This window comes from Hemicordylus capensis, chromosome 6 (genome assembly GCF_027244095.1).
Source record: "Hemicordylus capensis ecotype Gifberg chromosome 6, rHemCap1.1.pri, whole genome shotgun sequence".
Classification (NCBI taxonomy): domain Eukaryota; kingdom Metazoa; phylum Chordata; class Lepidosauria; order Squamata; family Cordylidae; genus Hemicordylus; species Hemicordylus capensis.
This window is the reverse complement of record NC_069662.1, coordinates 93,747,907-93,772,272: the sequence shown is the minus strand read 5'-3', so window position 1 is coordinate 93,772,272 and position 24,366 is coordinate 93,747,907. Positions and strand designations below refer to the sequence as shown.

The following is a 24,366-nucleotide window of genomic DNA, read 5'->3' as shown; positions in this document are numbered from 1 at the left end:
AATTGTAGTCCAAAAACAGCTGGGGTCCTAAGTTGAGCAGGCGTGGTCTACACAGACTGGCAGCAGTTTCTCCAAGCAGATGCTTTTCCCAGAGCAGCCCCATCCCCCAAGAAGAAATGTTCTTTGCAGCATGCTCAGCACATATGCAGAAAAGACTGCTTCAGCACACAATGTATCTGGCATCAAATTAAGTCAAAGAATGAATCCACGACCTTACATCATATCAAACAGATCACAGATAGCCAAATCAGAAATTGACAGTTTCAGCTCAAATCTTACCAGGTCTCACACAGGAAAAAACCTGTGTCCTCATCAGAGCTACTGGTAATGCATGCAGGAGGGTGTTGCCACAAAGCAGACTATGCACACAGGCCACACTCATGAATTCCCCACACCCAAAACATCTGGATGGTGAAGTTTTCTAGCACTTTTCTCTCTAGATATGAAGAAAATATTTCTTGAACCCATTCCCCCCCCATTATTCTACCATTCTCTTAGAAATGGTAAGTAGAAAAAGTGATTTCCACAAAGTGGTGACATTACATCTTTACATGGTCGAGCAAAAGAAGAATAAGGGCCAGTTGTCTCAAAACAGGTTAGTTTAAAATTTGAAAGAACTTGTACTGTTTTCTATTTTATTGTGTAAAAGGTCCACTTGAAGTGTGCTCCCACAAAAAAATCCCAACAATCTATACAGCATATCAATTACTGTATTTAAGACGCAAAACCACACCTTGTGAAAAGCTATGTAAGAAGAACAGAAATGTTTGTCTCTTGCTTTAGCTGTTTCCTTAAATTTAGATTATAACTTAGATTATAGTGACTCTGTTTACCCAACACAATTAGTTTTAGGCATTATATAACTATTTATAATAAAAGGGGAAGCATAAGTTAATCATTCCTTTAATACCTATTAAATGTTAACCCCATTACTTTCCAAGCCAGATCAAATATAACTAAAACACCAATTCACATTGCATTGGGCATCATCTGAAACATCGTAATTTAGCAACTGCCCATTCTAAATGGGGACTTTTTGAATATCACACATTTTTGATTAAAAAAGAAATTAAACATCAAAAGCACTGAACTTAAAAGAAAACATGCTCACAAATACAAATTATTAAACATAGGGACTATTCAGATTCAATATCAAACCATGGTTTGCCATTATGAAAATGAGTAGGCACAAGCTTTAGGCTCACACATTCCTCCTCCCTCTGTGTGCAAGCAGAGGAGATAAGGAACTTCTTATCTTTGTTTGGGGCAAGCCATATAGTTTGCCATTTTATCCAAACCTGGCAAACTATGGTTTGCAAAAACCATACTTTGCTTGCGAACCAGGATCAAATTGTAGCTTGCAATTTTGGGCTTTTATCTTAAGAAGGTTAGTCAGGACTATTTGAATCAATGAGACAAGTTTATCATGAATAATTTGTCTCAGTGGTTTTAATGGTGCTTATTCATGACTAATTTGCTTAGGACACAACTCTTGGTTTAGCGAAAAAAACATTATATGCCAGGTTCAGACAAAATAGCCATTTCTGATTTTCTCCTCAATCAGGAATAGATTTCTGATTGCCATGTGGGGTGCGGGAGAGAGAGAGTACACAAGCTGAATGCTCATGCTTTTATTTTCACCATGCCAAACCATGATTTGGCATTACAAAACCAATCATGGTTCAAACTGGTGGCCAGCATTAAAGAGAGTCTATCAGTTCCTCTTTGTAAGTACTATTTTATTGATGGTGTATAGACATTCCTACTTGCTAATTATATTGTGGTATACTGAAAAACACAGCCTCTGCCATGACCCACTATACTTTTTAAAAAGTTAGCCTAGTTCTATCATCTCTGTATCTCAAACAACTACTATTGGCCTTAAAGACTATGGCCAGCATTCATCACAGCATAACACCGGCGATGCTGATCCACCAAGCTGCCACAGCCTCACAGTGAAGAACCCGTGGTGCAAGAGCACAAATACTTCAGGTAGCCCTCTGGAAGCACTAGTAAAACCAGCAACACATTGCTCAGCCATTTGCAACCTGTTTCCAATCTAACCAGCACATCCAGAGTGTGCATGCACTGGAAGTATTTGTGCTCCTGTGCAAAAGTGCAAGACCACCCATGCACTGTAAGCTTGCAGCAACACAGGTGAATCAGCACCATCTGCACTACCCCTCTCAATGTTAGCCTGCAATTTTAGATATCACTGGGAACTTCATGTCTGCCTCAGTCAAACACACATCTTTAGCTCCAGAGCTCAAATGCTATTAAAATAATTTTGCCATCACTACTCCTAACTAGTATGCACAAAGTGTTATGTGAATAAACCAAAGCATGCTCATTCACAAATACGCACCACAAGATCTCTCCTCCTGGAGGTACTTGCTCTACTCCGGTGAGACCCACTGACATCCAAAGAAGAGCTCTTAAGAATGAAGTTGCAGAAGATAATGAACCTCAACAAATGAGTTCGTTGCAAATAATTTTGTGTTAAATTAAAATTTTAATTTTGCAAATTTATATTTAATTCTGACACAGCATTTTAGCTTTATGTTAAACTAAAATATGCTTGCAATTCCAAATCTCACAAGTCTTACTTTCATAAAAATGCATTTTAATAGTCCATTAGAAGTTTAAACTAATTTGCATTAAGAAGTTAAAAATTAGACAAATCATTTCAATCAAACATCACATACTAATATGACTGGCCAAAAAAGAGCTCAGTGTTTAAACAACTACATGTATATCACCTTTTTGTATAAAGTGTATTATATGCCATAGTCTACATACCAAGCACATGCAATTTTCAGTGTTTTACTATTGATAACTGTAGTCATGTATATAGTCTCATTAACACAGATTTGACCAATTGAAACATTCATTTAAAGTCTGACCATCACATTTTAACCCTTACACCACCAAGAGATCAAAGGTCTTCCGATGATAACGCCAAGGCAACCAGCTCCCCAGTTCAGGCACCTTCCTTGGGCTGCATGTTTGGGAAACCAGGGGGAGATAGACTTGGCCTCTAGGTTTCCTGCCCCTTGGGCAAGCATCTTTCCCAAGTAGAAGCTCCATGCTTCTCCCCCTTTGCCAACAGAGCCTGCATCCCAGCTTCAAGCACCTTCCCTGGCTTAAGGTTCAAGTTTGGTCGCCTGGCCTCTAGAGGAATAGAGGAAGGAGACTGCCCTACTTACAGGCCCCTTTCAGCACAGACGCGGTGTGGTAAACCAGGCTTCCATCATTTTCTCCAGGCAGACAGGGTCACCAAGTTGCCACTGGTCCCAAAAACTCTGTGCTCCTATAAGTCTCCTTGCACATGCCCAAGCAAGGCTTCCCTGAGAGCCTGTCAGAGACCACGTTGAATCCCAAACAGCGGCCACGGTTGTGGAACTCCTGGGTAAATCAATAAAATCCATCCCCAATGGAAACTCCAAAACCACTTAGCTGACCTGTTTTCCATGCACCCTTCCTGGCTTAATGTTCAAGGTTATGTTCAAAGTCCCCTGGCTTCCAGGCAGAGAGAAGGAGGTGCGGATACCCCTTCCCAGACCCTCTTCTTGGCTTCAGGTTCAGGGTTTGCCACCCCTCCCCAACTTCCATGAAGACAGGGGGAGTTGGTTAAGCCCCTTCCAGGCCCCTTTCCAAGTTCAAGGTCCAGGCTTGGTCCCCTGAGTTCCAGGGGGAGAGGGCAAAGTATCTCCACTCTCCAGGCCCCCTTCCTGGGATTAATGATCAGTTTTTGCCCTGACTCCTAGGCCAGGCTTCCCACTTGCACAGACAACCTTCATCGCTGTCATGTAAAGGTAATGTGGAGGTAACAAGCCAAGCCATGCACAGGGTGTGGTGCCTTGTTTCCAGCTGCGTGCTACTTAAGCCTGAGTCTTATAAAGTTCTGGAGCCGTTGCTTCCCATCTGTTTGCCTCTCTTCCTGAACGGGAACAGAAGCCTTCAGAGAACTCCTTTCTCTTTTGCCTCAGCAAGGATCATCTTCCTGAACCCCCAGCCTTCAGACTTTGGTTTGCACCAGGGGTGGGATGGTGTGGAAGGTTGGTTTCTGGTTTCAGGGCAAGGCTAGGAAAGGCAGTGTGGGAGGCTGGGGTGTTGATTCCAGGAAATGGCTCTTGCTTTAGGTCCAAGCTCTTGGTTAAAGAGCCAGGGTCCTCATCCCAGGGAATAGGCTGCATGGAAACAACACTTTTTCCAGACTGGACTTCTGCTGCTGTTTCTTCCACAGCTCTAGCCTGAATGCACTCCCTGACTCTCCAGTCCAGCCTGCTAAAACTGTCTGCACTCTGCCTGTCCTCCTGCCTCACCCCCCCATCCAAGCTGAGCTCCAAACAACTGAGACAGCAAGCAGGGCAAGTGGTGACCAAGCTGTCACAGGCTGGGATGTTCCAAGCAGAACGCAGAAGCAACCGTGCAGCAGGCTGAGAATATGGGGTGAATAAGGCAACTGTGCGCCTCTAGAGAAAACAGAAGACCTACCTTTGATCTCAAAGTCTGCTTCTGCAGGCTCCAGGGCATGGCCACATGGCTCAGCAGCAAAAACTGGAAAGGCAGCTGCTCTAGTACAAGCCACCACACACTCCACCCTACCCTGGTAGGGAGGAGCTCCACCAGAGCTGCGGACAAGCCCAGTGAGGTTTCTTTTTTCCCTGCAGGAGGATGCCAGACCACCTGGAAACCCCCAGAGGACACCCCACTTACAAGTTGAGACCGGGTTCCCCCGCTCTCCTGACTTGGACTCTACCCTGGACTCTGTCCAGATTCACATACACGTGGAACCGAAGGAGGACTTACATACATTGGCGATGCCTTGCAGCTCGCGACTAACTCAGATGGACACCTATTTTCTTATGGCTGTCTTGACCTGCATGTATGTATGTATGTATGTATGTATGTATGTATGTATGTATGTAACCTCCCGCCTCGGGAACATGATCTATAACATATCTGCATGCTAAACGAACGATGCCAGCACAGTGGCTGACCATGCCAGGAACTCGTGCTGAAAACACCCCTGGAGGACCCCCTGGACCTGGAGAAGACCCTCACCGTCAAGGACCCACGCCCAGAGGCTGCAATTGGCAGAAGAAGACTGGCACGGCCCTGCCGGCCACACACAAGGTGAAGCTGGGATCTGCCCCTCCCTTGGACTTTTTGGACATTCCTCTCACTGAACTCTTTTAACCGGACTCTACTCAAACCCGTAGGAACTCGCGTACAGTGCTATATTCTTTCTACCATTGCAACCACACATTCGTTAGTACACGGCCGTGCTTTATCGGGAAATTCTATTCACTGTTGCTTTTGTAAACCATATGCTAAACATTCTCTAATAGAAGTCAACCTGCTCTGGATAGGTGACCCCAAGACTGTGCTGTCAGCACTGGGGAATCCGCTCAAAAGCCAGAACTTTCTGTTATCATCTGGTGGATCAAAGAGGTATGGGAGGCAATAGATTCTGCCATTATATGGCAAGTGCCCCAGAAATGTTGCCTAACAAATGGGATGGGAGACTCTGAAGATATTATCTGGGTAATATTTGAATCCACTGATTCAGAGACTGAATTTGAATGTTTTCCCAAAGACAATGGTGACGGGAACTTCAGTGAGTCATTCAACAACGAATCCCCCATTCCACCTCTCTTAACTCTGAGCCCAGAGACTGCCCCCCCATTCCTCTGAGGACAAGCAGGTTTTAAATAAAGTTGATGGTGCCTACTCTGTTTTCTACTACTACATGCTTACTCCCTGTCATAGAAGTAATAGAAACATACGAAGCTGGCTCATGTCCATCTAAGTCAGGCCTGCTCAACTTAGCCCCCCCCCACTGTTTTTGGACTACAACTCCCATAATACCCAGCCACAGAGGCCAATAGCCAGGAATTATGGGAGTTGTAGGCCAACATCTGCAGGAAGGCCGAAGTTGAGCAGCCCTGATTTAACTATATATTATGCATACAGACATATTAGCATCAGAAAAAGATGGTAATATTGTGGTTGAAGATATAACACTGTGGTTAAACAAAGCCACAAAGTGGGGAAAGGAAAATTTGCAGGAGACACATCATTCTTCTGCAGCACATTTCTGTTCCAACCATGATTAGAAGATCATTAATACTGTGGGTTAAACCAAACATTCCCTTCCTCCAGAGGAAGGAAACCTTTGGATCTCACTCTAAGTCTACATCAGGCCATAGTATAGCTTGTTTTATAGGCAAAGGACATTAGAAACAATTGGATGTATCTATTGTACTCTCTACCCTTTAGCATAATATGCATCAAAAGCATAGGATCTCTTTGATATCACTTGCATAAAGGATGTTTTATATACGTGTGAATAAAGTAGAAATTACAGTCCTATTGCTCTGGTACTCTATGGTCTATATTTTGACCATTCTTCCCTTCCTACATAAAGGAAGAATTAGCAGATAGACGCATGGTCTACTGCAAAATCTAGAATAAGATATTCAGATAGAAGAGGAATTATCTAGTTACTAGTATACACATCATTAAGTCCAAAAATACAGGAAAACAACCTGAAGGGTTTACTGTAGAAATATGAACATTTGCCAAGGGTTGGTTTTTTTGTGTGTGAAATAAATATTTGACACATTATCTTTGTAGTTTTGAAAACATTTTATATTAATTCTACAGAATTATAAATGAGAAATCAAAGAGACTCTACAGAATGTAACAACCATGCTTTATCAACTTTATCATACTAGTCAAAAGTTTAAGTACTAACCCTGTGACTACCAGTACTTCGGGTAGATACATCTTCTGCTCCCTAATCAGAAAATTAAATCACAAATGAAGCGATACATTTAAAAGAACAAGAAGAAAAAAGAACCAAAGAGAAGAATGTATACGTTAGTACAAACCAGATAATATGGCCGTCGGTTGGACTGGTGTGAATACTTAGCCTTCTCTGAATCTTCCTGAGAAAGGAGACACCAGTTATTAAGAAAAAGGAGAGGGGAAAATAAGAACAGAAGACCAGAATAAAACAGCTAGTATTTTTAGTTTAGAAAATTATTCAGAACTTGTAGTGGAAAGTACTGATCTACTCTTTATGTAAGTAACTGTCCAATTATTCTTTCATAGAAGTCTGCCTTGAATTACAATGTGTCACTGCTTCACCTGATTTTGTTCAAGGTTACCTGATCAATAACTTGTGTTTTGGTATTATCCTATGATAGGATTAATGGCCAACATGCAGGAGTCACAAATCTACGTGACTAAGAGAGGCACCAAACATGCCATATTTTGCAGTAAGCCATTTAAAGCACTGCAGTGTTTTCTTTAGAGAAACAGCCAATTACTGTTTTTAATATGTTATTTATTTACTACATGTTTATCCTGCCCTTCACCCAAGGAGCTCTGGGTGGTATTTTCCCACCCACTTTTTCCTAACAGCAAGTTAGGCAGAGACAGTGACTGACTCAAGACTGCCCAGTGAAGCTTATGCCTGAATTTGCACCTGCATTTTCCCCAATACTACTTTGACACTCTACCACTACTCTAACTCTTATTAATAAAAAATAAATTTAGTATGTATAACTAGGTTATAGAACATATGTATAAATGGGCTTAGACTGCATCGTTACCCCGTGGAAATAGTATGAATCACACAGCAATGAGAGTGTTACTATCCACATCCCCAGAAGAATATTATGCAGTCCTAACATATGCTCCAACAACTATATCCAGAAGAGGCATCTATATAACAGAATAGCCTATAAAGGTTTCAATCTCTAAAAAAGAAAAGTTATACATTAACTTTTTTTTACCAGAAAATATCTAGTAAGTATCCACACTAATAGATAAGATTTCTCCAATGAGACAAACATCTTTAAGTACAGTGAGGGAAATAAGTATTTGATCCCCTGCTGATTTTGTCCATTTGCCCTCTGACACAGAAATGACCAGGCTATATTTGGAATGGTAGGTTTATTGTTATTCTGTCTCTCACAGCTACAACAAACAAACCCTCAAAAGCCCAGTGCCCAAAAGTCAGTGATGGATTTGCATTGTAGTGAGGGAAATAAGTATTCGATCCCTTCACAAAAGATGTCTTAGTACTTGGTGGCAAAACCCTTGTTGGCAATCACAGAGGTCAGACATTTCTTGTAGTTGGCCACCAGGTTTGCACACAACCCAGGAGGGATGTTGTCCCACTCCTCTTTGCAGATCCTCTCCAAGTCAGAAAGGTTTCGAGGTTGATGTTTGGCAACCCGAACCTTCAGCGACCTCCACAGATTTTCTATGGGATTAAGGTCTGGAGACTGGCTGGGCCACTCCAGGACCTTCATGTGCTTCTTCCTGAGCCACTCCTTTGTTGCCTTGGCTGTGTGTTTTGGGTCATTGTCATGGTGGAATACCCATCCACGACCCATTCTCAATGCACTGGCTGAGGGAAGGAGGTGCTCACCCAATCTGACGGTACATGGTCCCATCCATCGTCCCTTTGATGCGGTGAAGGTGTCCTGTCCCCTTAGCAGAAAAATACCCCCAAAGCATAATGTGTCCACCTCTATGTTTGACGGTGGGGATGGTGTTCTTGGGCTCATAGGCAGCATTCCTCCTCCTCCACACACGGCGAGTTGAGTTGATGCCAAAGAGCTCGATTTTGGTCTCATCTGACCACAACACTTTTGCCCAGTTCTCCTCTGGATCATTCAGATGTGCATTGGCAAACTGCAGACGGGCCCGTACATATGCTGCCTTGAGCAGGGGGACCTTGCGGGCACTGCAAGATTTCAGTCCTTCACGGCATAGTGTGTTACCAATTGTTTTCTTGGTGACTATGGTTCCAGCTGCCCTGAGATCATTGACAAGTTCCCCCCGTGTAGTTCTGGGCTGCTTTGTCACCGTTCTCATGATCATTGCAACTCCACGAGGTGAGATCTTGCATGGAGCCCCAGACCAAGGGAGATTGACAGTTATTTTGTGTTTCTTCCATTTGCGAGTTATCGTGCCAACTGTAGTCACCTTCTCACCATGCTGCTTGGCGATAGTCTTGTAGCCCAGTCCAGCCTTGTGCAGGTCTACAACCTTGTCCCTGACATCCTTCGACAGCTCTTTGGTCTTGGGCATGGTGGTGAGTTTGGAAGCTGAGTGATTGCTTGCTTCTATGGACAGGTGTCTTTTATATAGGTACTGTAACAAGCTGGGATTAGGAGCACTCCCTTACAGAGGGTGTTCCTCATCTCAGCTCGTTACCTGCATATAGTGGAAAGACACCTGGGAGCCTGAAATCTTGCTTGTTGATAGGGGATCGAATACTTATTTCCCTCACTACAATGCAAATCCATCGCTGACTTTTGGGCACTGGGCTTTTGAGAGTTTGTTTGTTGTTATTCTGTCTCTCACAGCTACAATAAACCTACCATTCCAATTATAGCCTGGTCATTTCTGTGTCAGAGGGCAAACGGACAAAATCAGCAGGGGATCAAATACTTATTTCCCTCACTGTACATAATAACCAACTTCCATAGAAGTATTATGAATATATTTTGAAGTAGAAGTATTTTGAAAGCATTATTGCTTGGCCTTTACAATAACATTTTACCTTTACTTAGATTTTATAATTAAATGGCTTACTTAATGGCTTATTCAGCCATTTAGATTTTAAACCTGCTGGAACCATATTGCTTCTAGGAATAGGGACAGTAGAAATAATACATATGGCATCACATTCGTCCATTGAAAGCAGCATCCATCTCATATAGATTTGCCATCGTAATGAGGAGACCACAATTTAAAACTTCACCAAAATCTACTACTAAAAAAGCCCAGCTACAGATTATAATTAGAATAAAATGGAAGGAAATTTAGAATTAAAATTCAGAGGTAGAACGCAAAAGATATGGAGGAAAGAGCTGATCTATACCATTTATAAAATTATCCAATAAATTGTTGATTAATAACATAATAAGACAGACAGCAAAGTTTTGTATTCCAGATACCTCTACTATTAATATGCACAATAACTATGGGTTTTCTTCCCAACAGGATGTTTTATAGCTACTTCTCTCACAAACACAAAGCATAGAGATTTAGCTATAAGCTTATTCAGAAACAAGTCCATTTTCTCCTCCTCGCCCTCCCTTTTCCTTTCTGACTCCATCTGCCCATACTCTCTACAGGAGCCCCACTGGGACAAGCTTCTAAACAACAATAAAAGATACTCGATAGAATACAGCACAGAACTACTGAACTGTAAACTGAAAAGTACTTATAGCTAAGTATCAGGAAATCCCAAATAACTGTCTAAAGAACAATGACAAAGGAAACCGCAGCACATTGTTTTCTTGATTAAACTCACACCCCACATATATGAAATACAAGTTTTGATATAAAATTGCTTTTCTTAGATCCCCATTTATTCAGTACTAGAATGACATTGACTTGAATGTACTGATTTTGTATATTTTCCTATTTGCAGTAATATATTGGAGTAACAGCATACGTTACATATTTAGGTAAATTTCCTTATGTAAAATTAAAATTGTTTTACACAGCGAGACTGCTGCATCAGTCAGGGGTTGGACTAGATGGCCTACAAGCACCTCCAATTCTTTGATCCAATGTCATTGTTCATGCAAGCCAAATGTGTCTCTATTATATTCCATCGCTCAAATTTCACACGCGATTAGTAAATAGAGCACTCCAATCATGTTAGTTTTCCAAGCATAAACATCACACAAACAGGCAATCCTGGCCTACCATCCACTTCTGGATATGTCCCCATTTTCTATCATAAGAACGTTGAGAAAGCTACAAGAAGGTAAAAATAATCTTAATGCACAAGAAAGAAATCCCAGTAAGAGTAATTGCGATATCTTACAGTTTACTTTCAAAATACAAGACACCCTCATATCTATGGTCAAATGTTGTATTCAGGCAGCTTACATACTGTGCAAGGCAATGCAGGCAGTTGAAGCCCCCACCTGCCCAGCTGCATCTGTGTAACTACCATTGAGAGTATTATGCAATAGGGTGGTTCCATTCCACTAAATGAGCAAAGAGACACCTTTTAAAGTGGTGGTCCTCTTATATTTAGCAGGGGGAGAGCAACTGGCCCTATCCAACCCCAGCACAGCACAGCATCCCAACACAACATCCATGGCTGTTGCTGGTGTCTACCTTATGTTTCTCTTTAGATTGTGAGCCCTTTGGGACAGGGGGCCATCTTATGTATTATTTATGTTTCTATGTAAACCACTGAGAATTTTGTTAAAGAGCGGTATATAAATATCTGTCAAAGCCATAGTAGTAGGAAAGTCACGCAACAGAATGCCCATTATTTCCAATGGGCACCCTGTCGGGCAACTGGTTTATGCAAGTTGCTGACTGGGCAAAACCACCCTGTTGCATGACACCAGCACGATGGTTACACAGACAGAGCAGCACCCGAATTGCTTTATATATTATGCAAGTCATTAACTTTATGTTTCAATTTCTCATTTCACTTCCGCAATTGTATTAGATTACTAAAGTCTACCTATTCAAAAAAATTTTTTAATGACATCCATTTAAATGCAGTACAGAAAAAGCCAGACAAATTATGACTGACAAATTATTCACATCAGTGCATTGATCCACACAAACACAATTATCTTCTCAGAAGGCACAGACACTAGCATGATTTATTTTTCAGAGTGGTCAAAATCCCTTTAAAACTGAGCACTCACATGCGTGGAGGCCATGTGCGTGCCAGCATCACACAGGGGCAGCTAGGAGATGCCCTCTCCCCCCAAAAACCATGTGGGCATAGCTGGAGGGAGCACTGAGACAATGGCAATGACGACAAGTGGAGGAGTAGCAGGTATGGACCTGTTCTCCTCCACTTTAAATGGGCTGTGTAAGCACTCAGTTATAAAGGGATGTGCCCTGCGCTTCGCCCGCCAAATTGCGATTCAGCACATCCCTAACATCACTAGCATAACTTATTTCTCAGAGTGATCACTAAATACAAGCCAAAACATTTTCATCCAAATCACATAATAGCTAGTTTTCACAATGAACTCAAGGAGTCCTTAATAAACAGTGCCTGTTAAGTTTTATTCTGTCAATGTTTTAGTAAAGGCTGCCTAAGCATCATTACAAAAAAATGATGTGATTTCCACTCTGAAGGAGCACCAACTTACAAACACATTACAGTTTACTATTTAAACTAACTGTTGTAACCAGTATCTTAATATCATGGCCAATGAAATACTGCCTACACTGTTTTAGTTCACTTGGACCTAACCAGAACTTCATATGTAGCTTCAGTCCTGAACTATACATAAGTTCTGAAACTTGCTGCACAAAGGAAGAGTGAAAGCATTTACAATACAGAGTACAGGTATACAGCCATACATTAAAATATTTACTCAAAGGTATCATGTAGTAACAAACTCCTTGTGAAAGCATTTTACTTACATTGTGTTTTGCAAACAGAACGTGATATAACAAATGTTTAAGTGGAATGTTAAATGATTAATGATAATATTAAATATTAAAGCTTTTCATATTTTCTGCAGTTTGCCCCCATGCTGCAAAAATTATGGCTGAAATCACCATTGTTCATTATCCTTAGGAAAGCAGAATCACTTCCATGTGATTCTGTGACAAGATAAACTGTACATTTGTACTCTTAAAGGCTCTGGGCAGGTTCCACTGATAGGATATGCCTCATAACCCATGTTATAACACTGTTCAGAACCCTAAGGTCCAGAGCGGATGTCAGTGGTATACTAACATTTTAAAGAAAGCCGAGGCCCATCTAAATACAGAAGATAAAAAGTGGGTTGGGGGAAGGCTACAGTTGTATCCATATTCACTTTTATCTTCCACAGTTAGTGCTTGAAAGACTGGGAAATGGGGATGGGGGAGGGGAATACAATAATATGCCACAGTTTATTCTCAAGCTAAAACTAACTTAAAGCACACTTCTTAACTTAATACAATATAGTGATTCCAGTCTGTGTTGTGTAAGATTCTATGTGGTAGCACTAAAAGCCTTAAACTTACATTTCCCAGTTTTGCAGGCACCAAGTTTAGAAAAGGGAATTTAGCTCTCTCTATAAGTTTATTTTTCTGCCTGTCAATAATCTTCTAATGGAGTATTTCCAGTTCATTTTGAATGAATATATTTAAAAATCGCAACCTACATTTTCATTACATGCTCCTCAAATCAAAAACCCCCTGCTACCTTGGCAAAGAGGCACTTTTTAAAGTGGTGATTCTCTTTATTTAGCAGGGGAAGAGCAACCGGCCCTATCCACCCCCGGCGCAGGACCTCCAGTGATTGTTGCTGGTATCTATCTTATGTTTCTTTTTAGATTGTGAGCCCTTTGGGGGACAGGGTTCCATCTTATTTGTTTGCTGTTTCTCTGTGTAAACTGCCCTGAGCCTTTTTAGGAAGGGCAGTATAGAAATCGAATAAATAATCTAGGGTTACCTTTGAGGACGATCAAGAAGTTACAACAGGTCCAGAATGCAGTGGCTCGCCTACTCATGGGTGCCAGAAAATATGACAGGGTAACATCTCTCCTACAGTCATTACACTGGTTGCCTATTCACTACTGAGTTCAATTTAAGGTCCTGGTTCTGACCTTCAAAGCCTTGCGGGGCTTGGTGCCTCTCTACCTACAGACCCGCCTCTCCCATCCAGCTACATCCCGTCTGGTTAGATCATCTCAGATGGCCCTCTTGTCAGTCCCTGATTTCCAAGCGATTTGGGACTCTCAGACCTGCAAAAGGGCCTTTTCGGTTGCTGCCCCATTTCTTTGGAACTCTCTTCCCCTCCAGGTTGATTTAGCCCCTTCCTTACTGATCTTCAAATCTCTATTGAATACTTTTCTTTTTCGCCAGGCTTTTGCCCTATAGTTTACCTATTTGTTTTTTATTAGTTACTTTAATTTTTTAATTTAGAATGTAATTTTTAATGTCGCCTTGTTTGCATGTTTTTGTGCACCGCCCAGAGTCTTCGGAGTGGGTGGTATATCCAATGTTTCTAATAAATAAATAATACTAATAACAATACCAAGACTAATAATGATGAACACAATCCAGAGGCACACTGAAGTTCAGTTGAAATTAGCAAGCGAACTATATTCTTGATTGCACCCAGTGGTTTAAGATAAGTGTTTGTTATCCTACCCTGTTTGTGCACAATCCACATTTTACATGGTCCAATACAAGCAAGCAGAACAGTTCCCTTTCCACTTCTCCCTTAATTTTGCTTCCTGTTGTCCTGCCCCAAGATTTGCTATATTCTAAAATGGACACCCCCAACCACACCCCAGAATTATCTGTTCTTCTCTGAGCTCTGTAAGAATACAAACCACACAGTTCACTTACCTTTCCTGGAACATTCATTTACACTTTAAAAAACCCCTTCACCCTCATTTTGCAATAGCACCTCTCCCAAAAACCAAGATGCATACAGTATCCTTTCAGTTGTAATGGAGACAAATCCTATATTGATTTTTGAAAGATTATAAAATTTAAAAGTAACCTATGCAGAGGTTTGCAGTAAGTCTGATCCAAGTGCCCAGTTCTATGAGACTTGGCAAAACACACAAATATCCTCAGCACACAGTAACACCCACCTTCTTTTTTTCAACCAACCCAAGAAATATTGATTGATAGTTTGGTCCAAGACATATTACAGCTTATCCTTCCCATTATACGTGCAGCAGAACCTTAATATTCAAGCTGAACAATGCCTGAACAACACTGCACCAACAGGAAAAGTATCTGGCAGGCTTTCAGAGTGAAACATGAACTGTGTAGCAATGTCAAAGAATGATGCAGCAAGGGAATGCTTCATGTAATTAACCCCAATATACTGTACTGAAGTCAAAAGATTATTCAGAATGTACTTTTAAGTATAACTCCACAGTACCTCCTTCTGTTGACGTTCCAGTTCTCTCATGCGTATATCCCTTGCTTCTGCTCGAGCAGCACGTTTGGCTGCAAGCCGTGCTTCAGCCTGTCGAATTGAATTAAAAAATTTTATGCAAAGAGTCAATTTTCTGATCCTATAATACACCTATAAAAGTAAATATACTGTTTTTAAAAGGTTGAATTCTAAAAACAATTATCAAAGCATACATTGTGGTCTAGAAGCCTAATGCAAATAACTGAAGAATCAGCTTTTCAAAAATTAATGTTTGAATTTTAAAAGTTCCTAAGCAAAAGTGGTCACCTTAAGTGGCGCAGCAGGGAAATGCTTGACTAACAAGCAGAAGGTTGGCAGTTCGAATCCCTGCTGGTAATATATCGGGCAGCAGCAATATAGGAAGATGCTGAAAGGCATCACCTCATACTGTGCAGGAGGTGGCAATGGTAAACACACACACACCCGTATTTTACCTAAGAAAACCACAGGGCTCTGTGGCCACCAGGAGTCAAAAGCGACTTGACAGCACACTTTACCTTTAAGCAAAAAGTGATTGTATCTGAGATAAGCTATTAGAAACAGAACTGCAACTCTTTGGTTTCAATAATTTCCCCAAAAATGGGACATAAATTTATCTCTTACAATATTACTTGTTTTGAACGGAGATGTGAAATACAACATTTTCCACAGAAACTTTGCCAGAATGAAAAATTACCAATCCTTTATTTTTTCTGTGGAAATATTTTCCATTTCTAAAAATTCATTGGCTGACATCCAGACTAACACTGTGTAAGAGCAGCAGTGGGGGTTCCAGACTACCCCAGTGTTGATGCTTGAGCAGGAGATGGGGTGATTTGTGTTGGTCTTCCCTTCGCTCTGAAGCCCACTGTGAGCCACCAACATATGTCCCTGAGGATCATTTCAAGGACATATTTTGGCAATGCATAGTGGCTTCACAAGAAAATGGAGATTGATTCAAGTTGCTCCTTCTCCCACTCAAGCGTCAGCATAGGGATGGTCTGTAACTCGCTGTGCTGCATGTGCAATTGTATAATAAAAATAATTAACAACAATGAATTGATGCTAATACAATATTAGGCTAATTTAGCAATTTCAGAGTTGTAGTTAATGTTGTTAATTGATTATTCCTAGGAAGTGTGAGAGAGTACATATATTTTATTGGGCTTTTTTTAAGTTTTCCAATAATTCTTTTCATCAAAAGCTTTGAGTTTATTTCAGAATAACATTTAAATCACATTAAGCATATTTGATTCCCTCCACAATCAAATATTTCAGTACTGAGAATGCTTTCCATGTGCCTGATCCTTGAAATGTGCCTTAAGATCTCCACCAGGATCAGCTCCCTTATAGACTCCAACAATGCTCTTTTCCAGTTTAGTGGGCCAACTAGCACAGTCCTTGTTATTCTTTTTGTCACTCCCAAGAAATGGACTATGACAACTGGGATTATTCCTATCACAATTACTATTCTCCATCCCAAGACCATTAGGCTTCTCTGAATTCTATTCATCGTCTCAACACTATTGTCACAGTGACCACTCTCCTTTCCATCAGCCATACTGGGACAAACCTCACAACTTATACCATCACCACTACCATCTGACTGTATTATTGTAGGCCTCCTCTTTCTGCCATGGTTTGCCCCACTCCTCCGCTGGATACCATAACAAATCCTCCAGCCACCACTATAGATCCTAACACAACAAATCTTATACCAGCCCCAACAACAGCTTTTATGCTTCTCCCATCTCCCATTTTGACACAAACAGCTGTATCTTCAACTTCCACAGCCTCCTGATTCTCAGCTTCTTCCTAGACATACCAGCTTTGACATCAGCTCTGAGCCTCCAGATACTTCCAACTCAAGAGTCCAATATTTCTCCATTCCTGACTTACAATACTGCCTCAGGCCCATCCCCCTGAATTGCTGGGCAACAATAGAACAGCTTTGTCTAAGGATGACCTTGGCCTCTATACCCAACAACTCACCCAAATGGCCACAACCAATGGACTCAAAGTTCAACAACTTGTTTCCTTTGTTACGGACCCCATCTTTCAGGTGGTCAAACAGCATCTCACACTCCAGGCACAGCTCTATTTTCCCAGCACTTCTCAAGGCTGTGAAAAGCTCCTGGGATGAACCATCATCTTATTGCCCCATATCCAGCAACAAGTCTGTTTCATCCACCATCAGGTGTCCAACTCTAATTGATGAAGCAGCACAACCCCACAACAGGCAAAAGCCCCTGTCTGCTCCTACTTGAGAGGGATGCAAACTTAATTCTATAGGATGCAAATTTTATTCAACAGCCACCCCTCAGCTTTTCGGTGCTAACTACCAGGCTTGTATGTCACACCATCAGGGTGAAACTGACTTCATTTTTTGACTATCTTCCTCAGGACAAATGGGAATGTGAGTAGGTATGCAAGAACAAGGCCTTCCATCTTGCTAAACAACAGATCCACACTTCATAGTTTTTGGCTCAAAAGCCATGGCTAGTGCTATATACTGCCAATGCTATGCCTAGCTTTGCCCCTCAAGTTGGTCCCTAGAGCGTGCCTCCACAAAGAACATGTACCCTTCAATGGAGATACCTTATTTTTGTCAGCACTGGAAGCAAATTAGAGAAAACAGGAGTACTGAAATCACAGTGATACTGAATCACAGATATTATACAAAGGCTAAATGCTGGAGACACAATGGAAGACAAATTAGAAGTCTAGAGGCAAACACAAACAAAAGGAAGGCAAAGAGGAAAGACATTCCAAAACAGCACCCCAACTTCATCACACTGTTAGCTAAGTAGAAAAGTTAAATATTGCCTAGATGCTGCCGTGCCATAAAATATATTTATTTATCTCCCACTAATGGGCTCAGAGCAGCTTATAGCATTTTATCCCCTAAATCTTTTTTTTTTAACGTTTGGGGAAATAAAATAGGCCAAAAAGTCAAAATTGGGATTATAAATATAAAAATCCATGAGGGGGGCAGGGGGAGGAGGTCAGGCCCAAATGTGGTGACGACTGTGTTTCTTAGAGCTCTGCCCAGCAAGAAGGTGGAAGTTTGCTTAAAGATATTGGAATGCTTCTTCTTCAGTAATACACCCCAAACTGCCAATGGTGACGGCTAGAAAAGCAGCTTCAGATTGGGGTGGGGGCAGAATTCATGTCTAGGTGTGATTAGTTTTCTGAGGCTCCACCCAACAGGTAGGTGGTTCTAGAATGCTCCTCCTTCTAATACTTCATTATCCATCCCATTCCATCCATGCCAAAACATCTTTTAGCAACCACCTCCCCAGCTGTAGCCAACAGCTTAAAAACATACCCAAGGAATGGTTTGTTTTTTAATTGTGAAGGAGCATTCAAATTTAGTCTTCACCCAGAAGTGAAGTTAGGCCTACACAATGCAGATTAGGTGGCTGAATGCACAGAGTAGTTAAGGGAGCAACTGAAAAATGTAGACACTGGTCACTTGATCAACACAAGAATAACTCTGCAACTGCTACAATGGGGGAATCCACAGTTTATTTCCTTCAGTTTGATAGCAGTCAGGCAATATTTTACTTGCTTTGTTTCACTTGCCTCTTCTTACAACACTTTTTGTCACCCTTACAACTCTGCACCAACACTTTCTGGACATAGTAACTGCCAGACCTTAAGATGCCACGCTATAGTCTTATTAATAAATAGGCTATGACAGTGGCTATATTGTGTCATAGCCAAACAGCCACATTTACAGTTATGCTGCATTGGGGCTTTCCACAGAACTGTTGCAACAATGTGAATGGTTACTATTGTTCTGGCACAAACACCTAAGCTGTAATTTATCTGAAACCTTTATATCCCACTGTTCCACCTATAAGATTCTTCAAGACAGCTCACAACAAATTACTCTAACGGTAACAGTAATTAGTCCTCTCTCACACCAAATACTCTTCCAAACAAGATAACCAGATCTCATTTGATAATTTCCTCCATACTCACTAGCACCTCCTCAGAAATGGCCAGCAGCAAAACATAGCAAGTGATGACAACTTGAAGAAAGGTTAGCAAAGATTCTTCAAACCTTTTGAATTTTAGCATAACCTTTTGCAGTGTTTCAATTTGTTTTAAAATTTTAAGAACCACAACAATTAAACACAGTATTACCTTGAAGAGCTCAATAAACATACCATAATATGAGTTTTATATCAGATGAAAGTAAAACATTTTTAGTTCGAATCATTTGTCAAATATTCGTAACCATCTATACTGCTTTTTTTTTTTAAGTGTTTTTGCAGCAGTATTTCAGTTTGTAGATCATGATAGCTATTTTAACTAAGAATTACAAAGGTACCAACCTCTCTGGCAATATGACTCAGAGCTTCATCTTCTGCAGAAAATCTGTCTTTCACTGGAGTTCTTTTCCTTCCCGACCCCGGAGTCCCCATGTTTAAATATCTTTTCCGTAATTTTCTTGGAAGACAACGTTAAATCCAAGCACACAGATCTGAAAAAGTTACAAGGTTATCAGGCTTATTTTTTAAAAATATACATATTTCTATAACTTTAACATACTTGCCAACAATTAGTTTATTTAGCTTATTAGTAAATGGAGATGGAGGAATGAACTGATGTGTTAACACCAGGTTTCATAATCTTATCTTCATTACAAGAAACTGACTTTGTTTTATGAATTGAATAGTTGCATTCATTTTGTATTAATTAGCTCTCTAAAATGAACAGAAAATGAAGGACATACATCTAGAGCAGTTGTTTTTTCCTTCACTAGTGAGTGCTCACTATAGATGGTGAGTCACCTGCAATCTAGTGGCACTTCTTCCCCCTCCCAATTATACAACCCCATAAATATATTCTTGATTTTATCTCACTAATCATTCATTAAATGTGTTTTCTCCCCTCTCCTTTTTAACCATGTCTAAATCTAATCCTTAAACTGTAACTTTTACATTCTCCTAAATCCAACTGATTTCAATGATATTTACTTCAAGCAAGCGTGCCTAAGACCGGGTTTATGTTAGCAATTCCACCTAACATTTTTGTCAAATTCAAAAGATAACAACACAGTCAGATGGCAACAACACAGAAATTCTCCGTGTGGAAAACCACTCTCATTCAAGAGCCAAAAATGTAAAGGAAATGGCCACTCCTTCATGTGCTTGAGTAATCAGAGGAGACTGTCCCCCGTTTTCTCTGTAATGGTCACAATAAATATTATAGTTTGGAATTAAATTGTAGCAGAAATTAAACAAGGCACGAAAACACTCCAAAACTACAATCATCCTGAAAGTTCTCTAAAAAACAGCAACATCAGAAAGGTAGGCACAGGAAAGTAAAACAACGTCTTGCATACTTACTAGAACTAGTTTCAACTCTGAAACCAATAATTCCAACATGTGTCACACAAAGGACCCTGAGCTCTCCCCCATCACATCCTTCACTCCCCTCCATGAGTGCGCTGCTCTACTTAAGAGCTTTTCTCTTATCACCCCCCACCCGCCCTGCACCAGCAGTGAGGCTGCCTATTTGCATTTCCATGCACAGAGGGCAGCCTGAGCCACCCACTGCATTCATCTGAGAGCCAAATCCAGGCTGCACTCCTAACACAAAGCCCGTTGAACTTGGCGGGACGTCTGAGTAAACATCCTGAAGTCACAGCTAGTCAGACTGCAAGCCATACTAAAGGCAGCCCTTGGAGTAAAAGTCGCTTCTAGGCACCCGGGCAGGGCCGGGGCCCAACGAGGCCATGCCCTAGTAATGGACGTGCCCGGCTCCAGCAGCCACGGCGGCAAACACATCCCACTTCTCTGGCCAGCTCAGCCGGCAAGAACGGACAGGCGGCGCCGTGCCTACGCCCAGGCGACAGTTCACTCTCCGAGCCCTGACTGACTCTGTGTCTCTCTCTCCCCGTCCCCGCTCCCCGACTTACTGGCAGGCAGCTGACTCCGGACCGGAGGACTCGTCTCAGCTTCCGTAGCAAGAGAGACGAGTCCTCTCTCTCCAGGAGGAAGGAGGGAGAGGTGGGTGGAGCAACAGGCAACCAACCTCCCGCCTCTTCTCCTCGTGATTGGCTGCCTCAGTGTTGAGGCTCAGCCCATCCCCGCCCTCAGTGTGACTGACAGGCCCGGCAGCCACGAAGATACCGGCAACGTTCAGCGGCTGCGACTCTCTCGCTGCCGAGACTGTCAGTCAGCGGTGAATAGCACTTGACCATTGACGAGCAGAAGAAGAGGAGGGGAGTGGGTCCGGCGTAGCCCCAAGGTGGCAGAACGCGGAAGAACCGGGGAGGGGCGGGGGGCGGTAGCTTTAAAACGTTCTTTGACAGCCTAAAGCTGTCGAGTACTCTATTCCAGTTTCTACAGTAATGTTTGCTTTATAATTAGAAGCAGAACACGTTTCAGTACATACTGGAATGGAGAGAAGCAGGCAGGCAGGCATAGAAAGTTTCATATGGAGATTGTGTGTTATTACTATTGCTGGCATTATTAGACTTGCCAGAATTGAGATGACTGGGTTTTTGTTTGTTGCTGCACTCCCCTGAATGCTGTGGAGGCTAGAATCTACTCCCTGTGCAACAGGATAGGTGGGTGGGATGTAAAGACAGCACAATAAACATGCCAAGAGAACACTTGCAACTGTGTTTCTCTCTGTGCTTCCATAGAGAGGCCAACTGTATACATTTGCTAAGTTGGGGGTACAGAACAGTTATTGCTGAGTCAGACTGAGAATCTTTTGTCCCACTGCACGCCTGATGAAGTTTACATTTCTAGCATGCAATGCATCTTGAAAACAAAAGCTGCAATCCTACACATATACCTGGAAGCAAGTCCCACTGAATACAATGGGTCTTATTTCTGAGTAAACAAACTTAGAATTGAACGGCACATTAAAAGCACATGACCATTTATGACATTTTCCATATTGCCATGGTAAGGTTGCCAATACAGTGGTCTCGCAGCTAAACCATTTTTATTCTATAATACACTCCCGGAGTGTATGAGAAAACACAGGGCACCCATTCCTAGATGCCAAACAGCATTTACTCTACCATCAGCAAAAAGATATGTGTATTTCAGCCTTAGGTTTGACATCTCTGAAATAATAATTCATATGCTTATGCAGCATGATAAAGGCAGCTGGCTTTTGTACTTAGCCAAATTAACACATTTTCTCTTCCAACAATGTGCACCTTCCAAACCTTTTAAAACTAGAAACAGCAATAAGGGCACTTAGTGCAAATATGCTGCTCCATATGTTTTAAAAAGTTACACTTCAGTGTCTTGTATTAGTATGTTTTATATATGTCGCTTACCTGTAATATTTTAGTGCAAGTCCTAAGCACACTTAAATTTGTAATACAGTGAATTTAAATAAAATACTTGAATTTTCTTTAAACTAAATCCTTTTGCATTCTTTTGTTTCCTATTCTCTCCATAGTCTACAAGTTTTCACAAAAATCAAAATCCCTTCATCTCAGTTTGGAATTATTCTTTATTTAGCCTACAAACATGTTAGATGTGTGGGGATCCTCTAGTCATTTACAGGCCAAGATAGAGACTGTACAACATATCACTCAACCTCATCTCATACCACCTGCTCTGATACTTGGGTCCGTGCCAATAGAATGGGTATCAAGTATATGCAATGCACTGGAGTATGCTGAATAAGAATGTACTATAAATATACAAGACATACTTTAACGTGTGTGTGTTTTTTATAAGGCACACACGGTCTTTAAAATCCACCTGGACAGAAATAAAGTGCTGTCTGTTTAATATCTCACTTAGTAATTTAGGGCCAATTAGGTTAACATGCATGTAATGTTAATTCAACAGCTTTTCCATTGCAATGCTCCCCCTATCAAGGAGCGACCACTGAAATAATGTTACATTCAGCTGTATGGCAACATAGTATGCCCTTTACTGATCTGCATTGGCAAATTCCCATGTAGCAGCAGGGATAATTAATACTGTGCTATCAGTCAGCAGTGAACAATCACTTGGTTTCCACCAAAACCAGAGAGCTACTGTATTTAGATGAATCCAAGACTAGTCCCACCGCCATCCAAGTTTTATAATAAATCGGAAAGTTGTCTTAAATTTAGTCCTGTTCCTTTCGAGTAAATGCAGGTATGACCTGTAGTTAACCTCTAGTTTTTAAGGAGGTCGTCTTAAATTCAGAATCGTGTTTGATTTAGGTAAATATGGTAATATCTAGAATCTGCTGCAGGTGTAGGGACGAAGAGCAGTGTCACTCATATGTCCTTCTTATAACAACTAATCTTTATGGTATCCTGATATATAAACATACAAAGCTGCTTTATAATTAGTAACACCATTGGACCATGTAACCCAGTATTGTCCACAGGGATGGGAAAACATATAGCTTCCGGGGGGGGGGCTCTCCTTCTTCTCCTTCTCCTTCTTTTTTGTGCTAGAGCCTTATGAGCTACCAGCACCAAATTGTGGCTTGGGGGCACAAAGTCAGCTTGAGAGGGGGGAAATGGCAGCTTCAGGAGGAAGAAGTCATCACAGGGCAGCAGCATAGACAAACATTCACAATGACAGAATAAGGGATTTTAACATCAACTCCCCTCAGTTCCCAGAAAATTTTGTTGCAGGACATGAGAACAAGAAGGTATGCTTCGTGGGAGGATAAACTGGGAGAGAAAGTAAAAGCAACCCTGATCACTTGGAAGAAAGAGATTAAAATGGAATGGTGGCCATGCAGCCAGTCAGATCTGCAGCAGTACTGGCATTGGCTGGAAGAAAGGGAGGGAGAAGCAAACCCCAAAGCTTGAAGAGCTGCCTCAGATAAGCCCAGGAGCTATCAGTAGCTAGCTTCCAAGCTACCTAAGCCTGTCCCTGCTCTACCCTGACCAGTAGTGCCTCCAGCAGAGGTCTTCCTCAGCCCTTCTGCCTTTTAACTGCGGGGCAATTCCATGAAAACAAGGATAAGAGGTTAAAATGAAAAATGTTGAATACTGATCCCAGTTGCTGTCATTTTGTAGAGAAATGTCTGAAGAGCAATAATTCATGCATATTTAACCTGTGATTTTGCCATATTATTGGCCAGGATGTCTGAAATGTCTAACAAAAATACAGTCTTAATTTTCAACAAAAAATTAAATCTTGGATAATAAAGAGAAATAAGTAAGTTACACTAAATATACATAAAGTATCCTGAAGAGGATGCAGCCACCTAATAACACAGCAGGAAAGTAACTTGCCTAAGGAGCAAGAGGTTGCTGGTTTTAATCCCCACTGCTATGTTTCCCAGACTATGGGAAACACCTATATCAAGCAGCAGCAATATAGGAAGATGCTGAAAGGCATCATCTCATACTGCGCAGGAGGAGGCAATGGTAAACCCCTCCTGTGTTCTACCAAAGACAACCTCATGGCTCTGGGGTCACCAAGAGTCGACACCAA

At 41.4% G+C, this 24,366-nt stretch overlaps 1 protein-coding gene across 24 annotated transcripts in view; it reads right to left on the bottom strand.

Moving 5' to 3' along the window:
• The window catches only part of LRRFIP2 (LRR binding FLII interacting protein 2), a 65,854-nt gene extending 44,847 nt beyond the window's left edge, over nt 1-21,007 (bottom strand). For 10 of the 24 annotated variants that reach the window (XM_053259851.1, XM_053259859.1, XM_053259863.1 and 7 more), the window contains exons 1-7: nt 20,865-21,007; nt 19,276-19,424; nt 14,918-15,004; nt 10,747-10,797; nt 6,900-6,956; nt 6,764-6,805; nt 2,366-2,434 (exon numbers count right to left, since the gene is read on the bottom strand). In XM_053259851.1, coding sequence (XP_053115826.1) covers nt 2,366-2,434; nt 6,764-6,805; nt 6,900-6,956; nt 10,747-10,797; nt 14,918-15,004; nt 19,276-19,365 — 396 coding nt within the window. In that variant the 5' untranslated portion in view covers nt 19,366-19,424; nt 20,865-21,007. The other 14 variants (XM_053259868.1, XM_053259871.1, XM_053259873.1 and 11 more) reach the window with 5 other exon arrangements.
• Nucleotides 21,008-24,366: the final 3,359 nt, after the last annotated feature.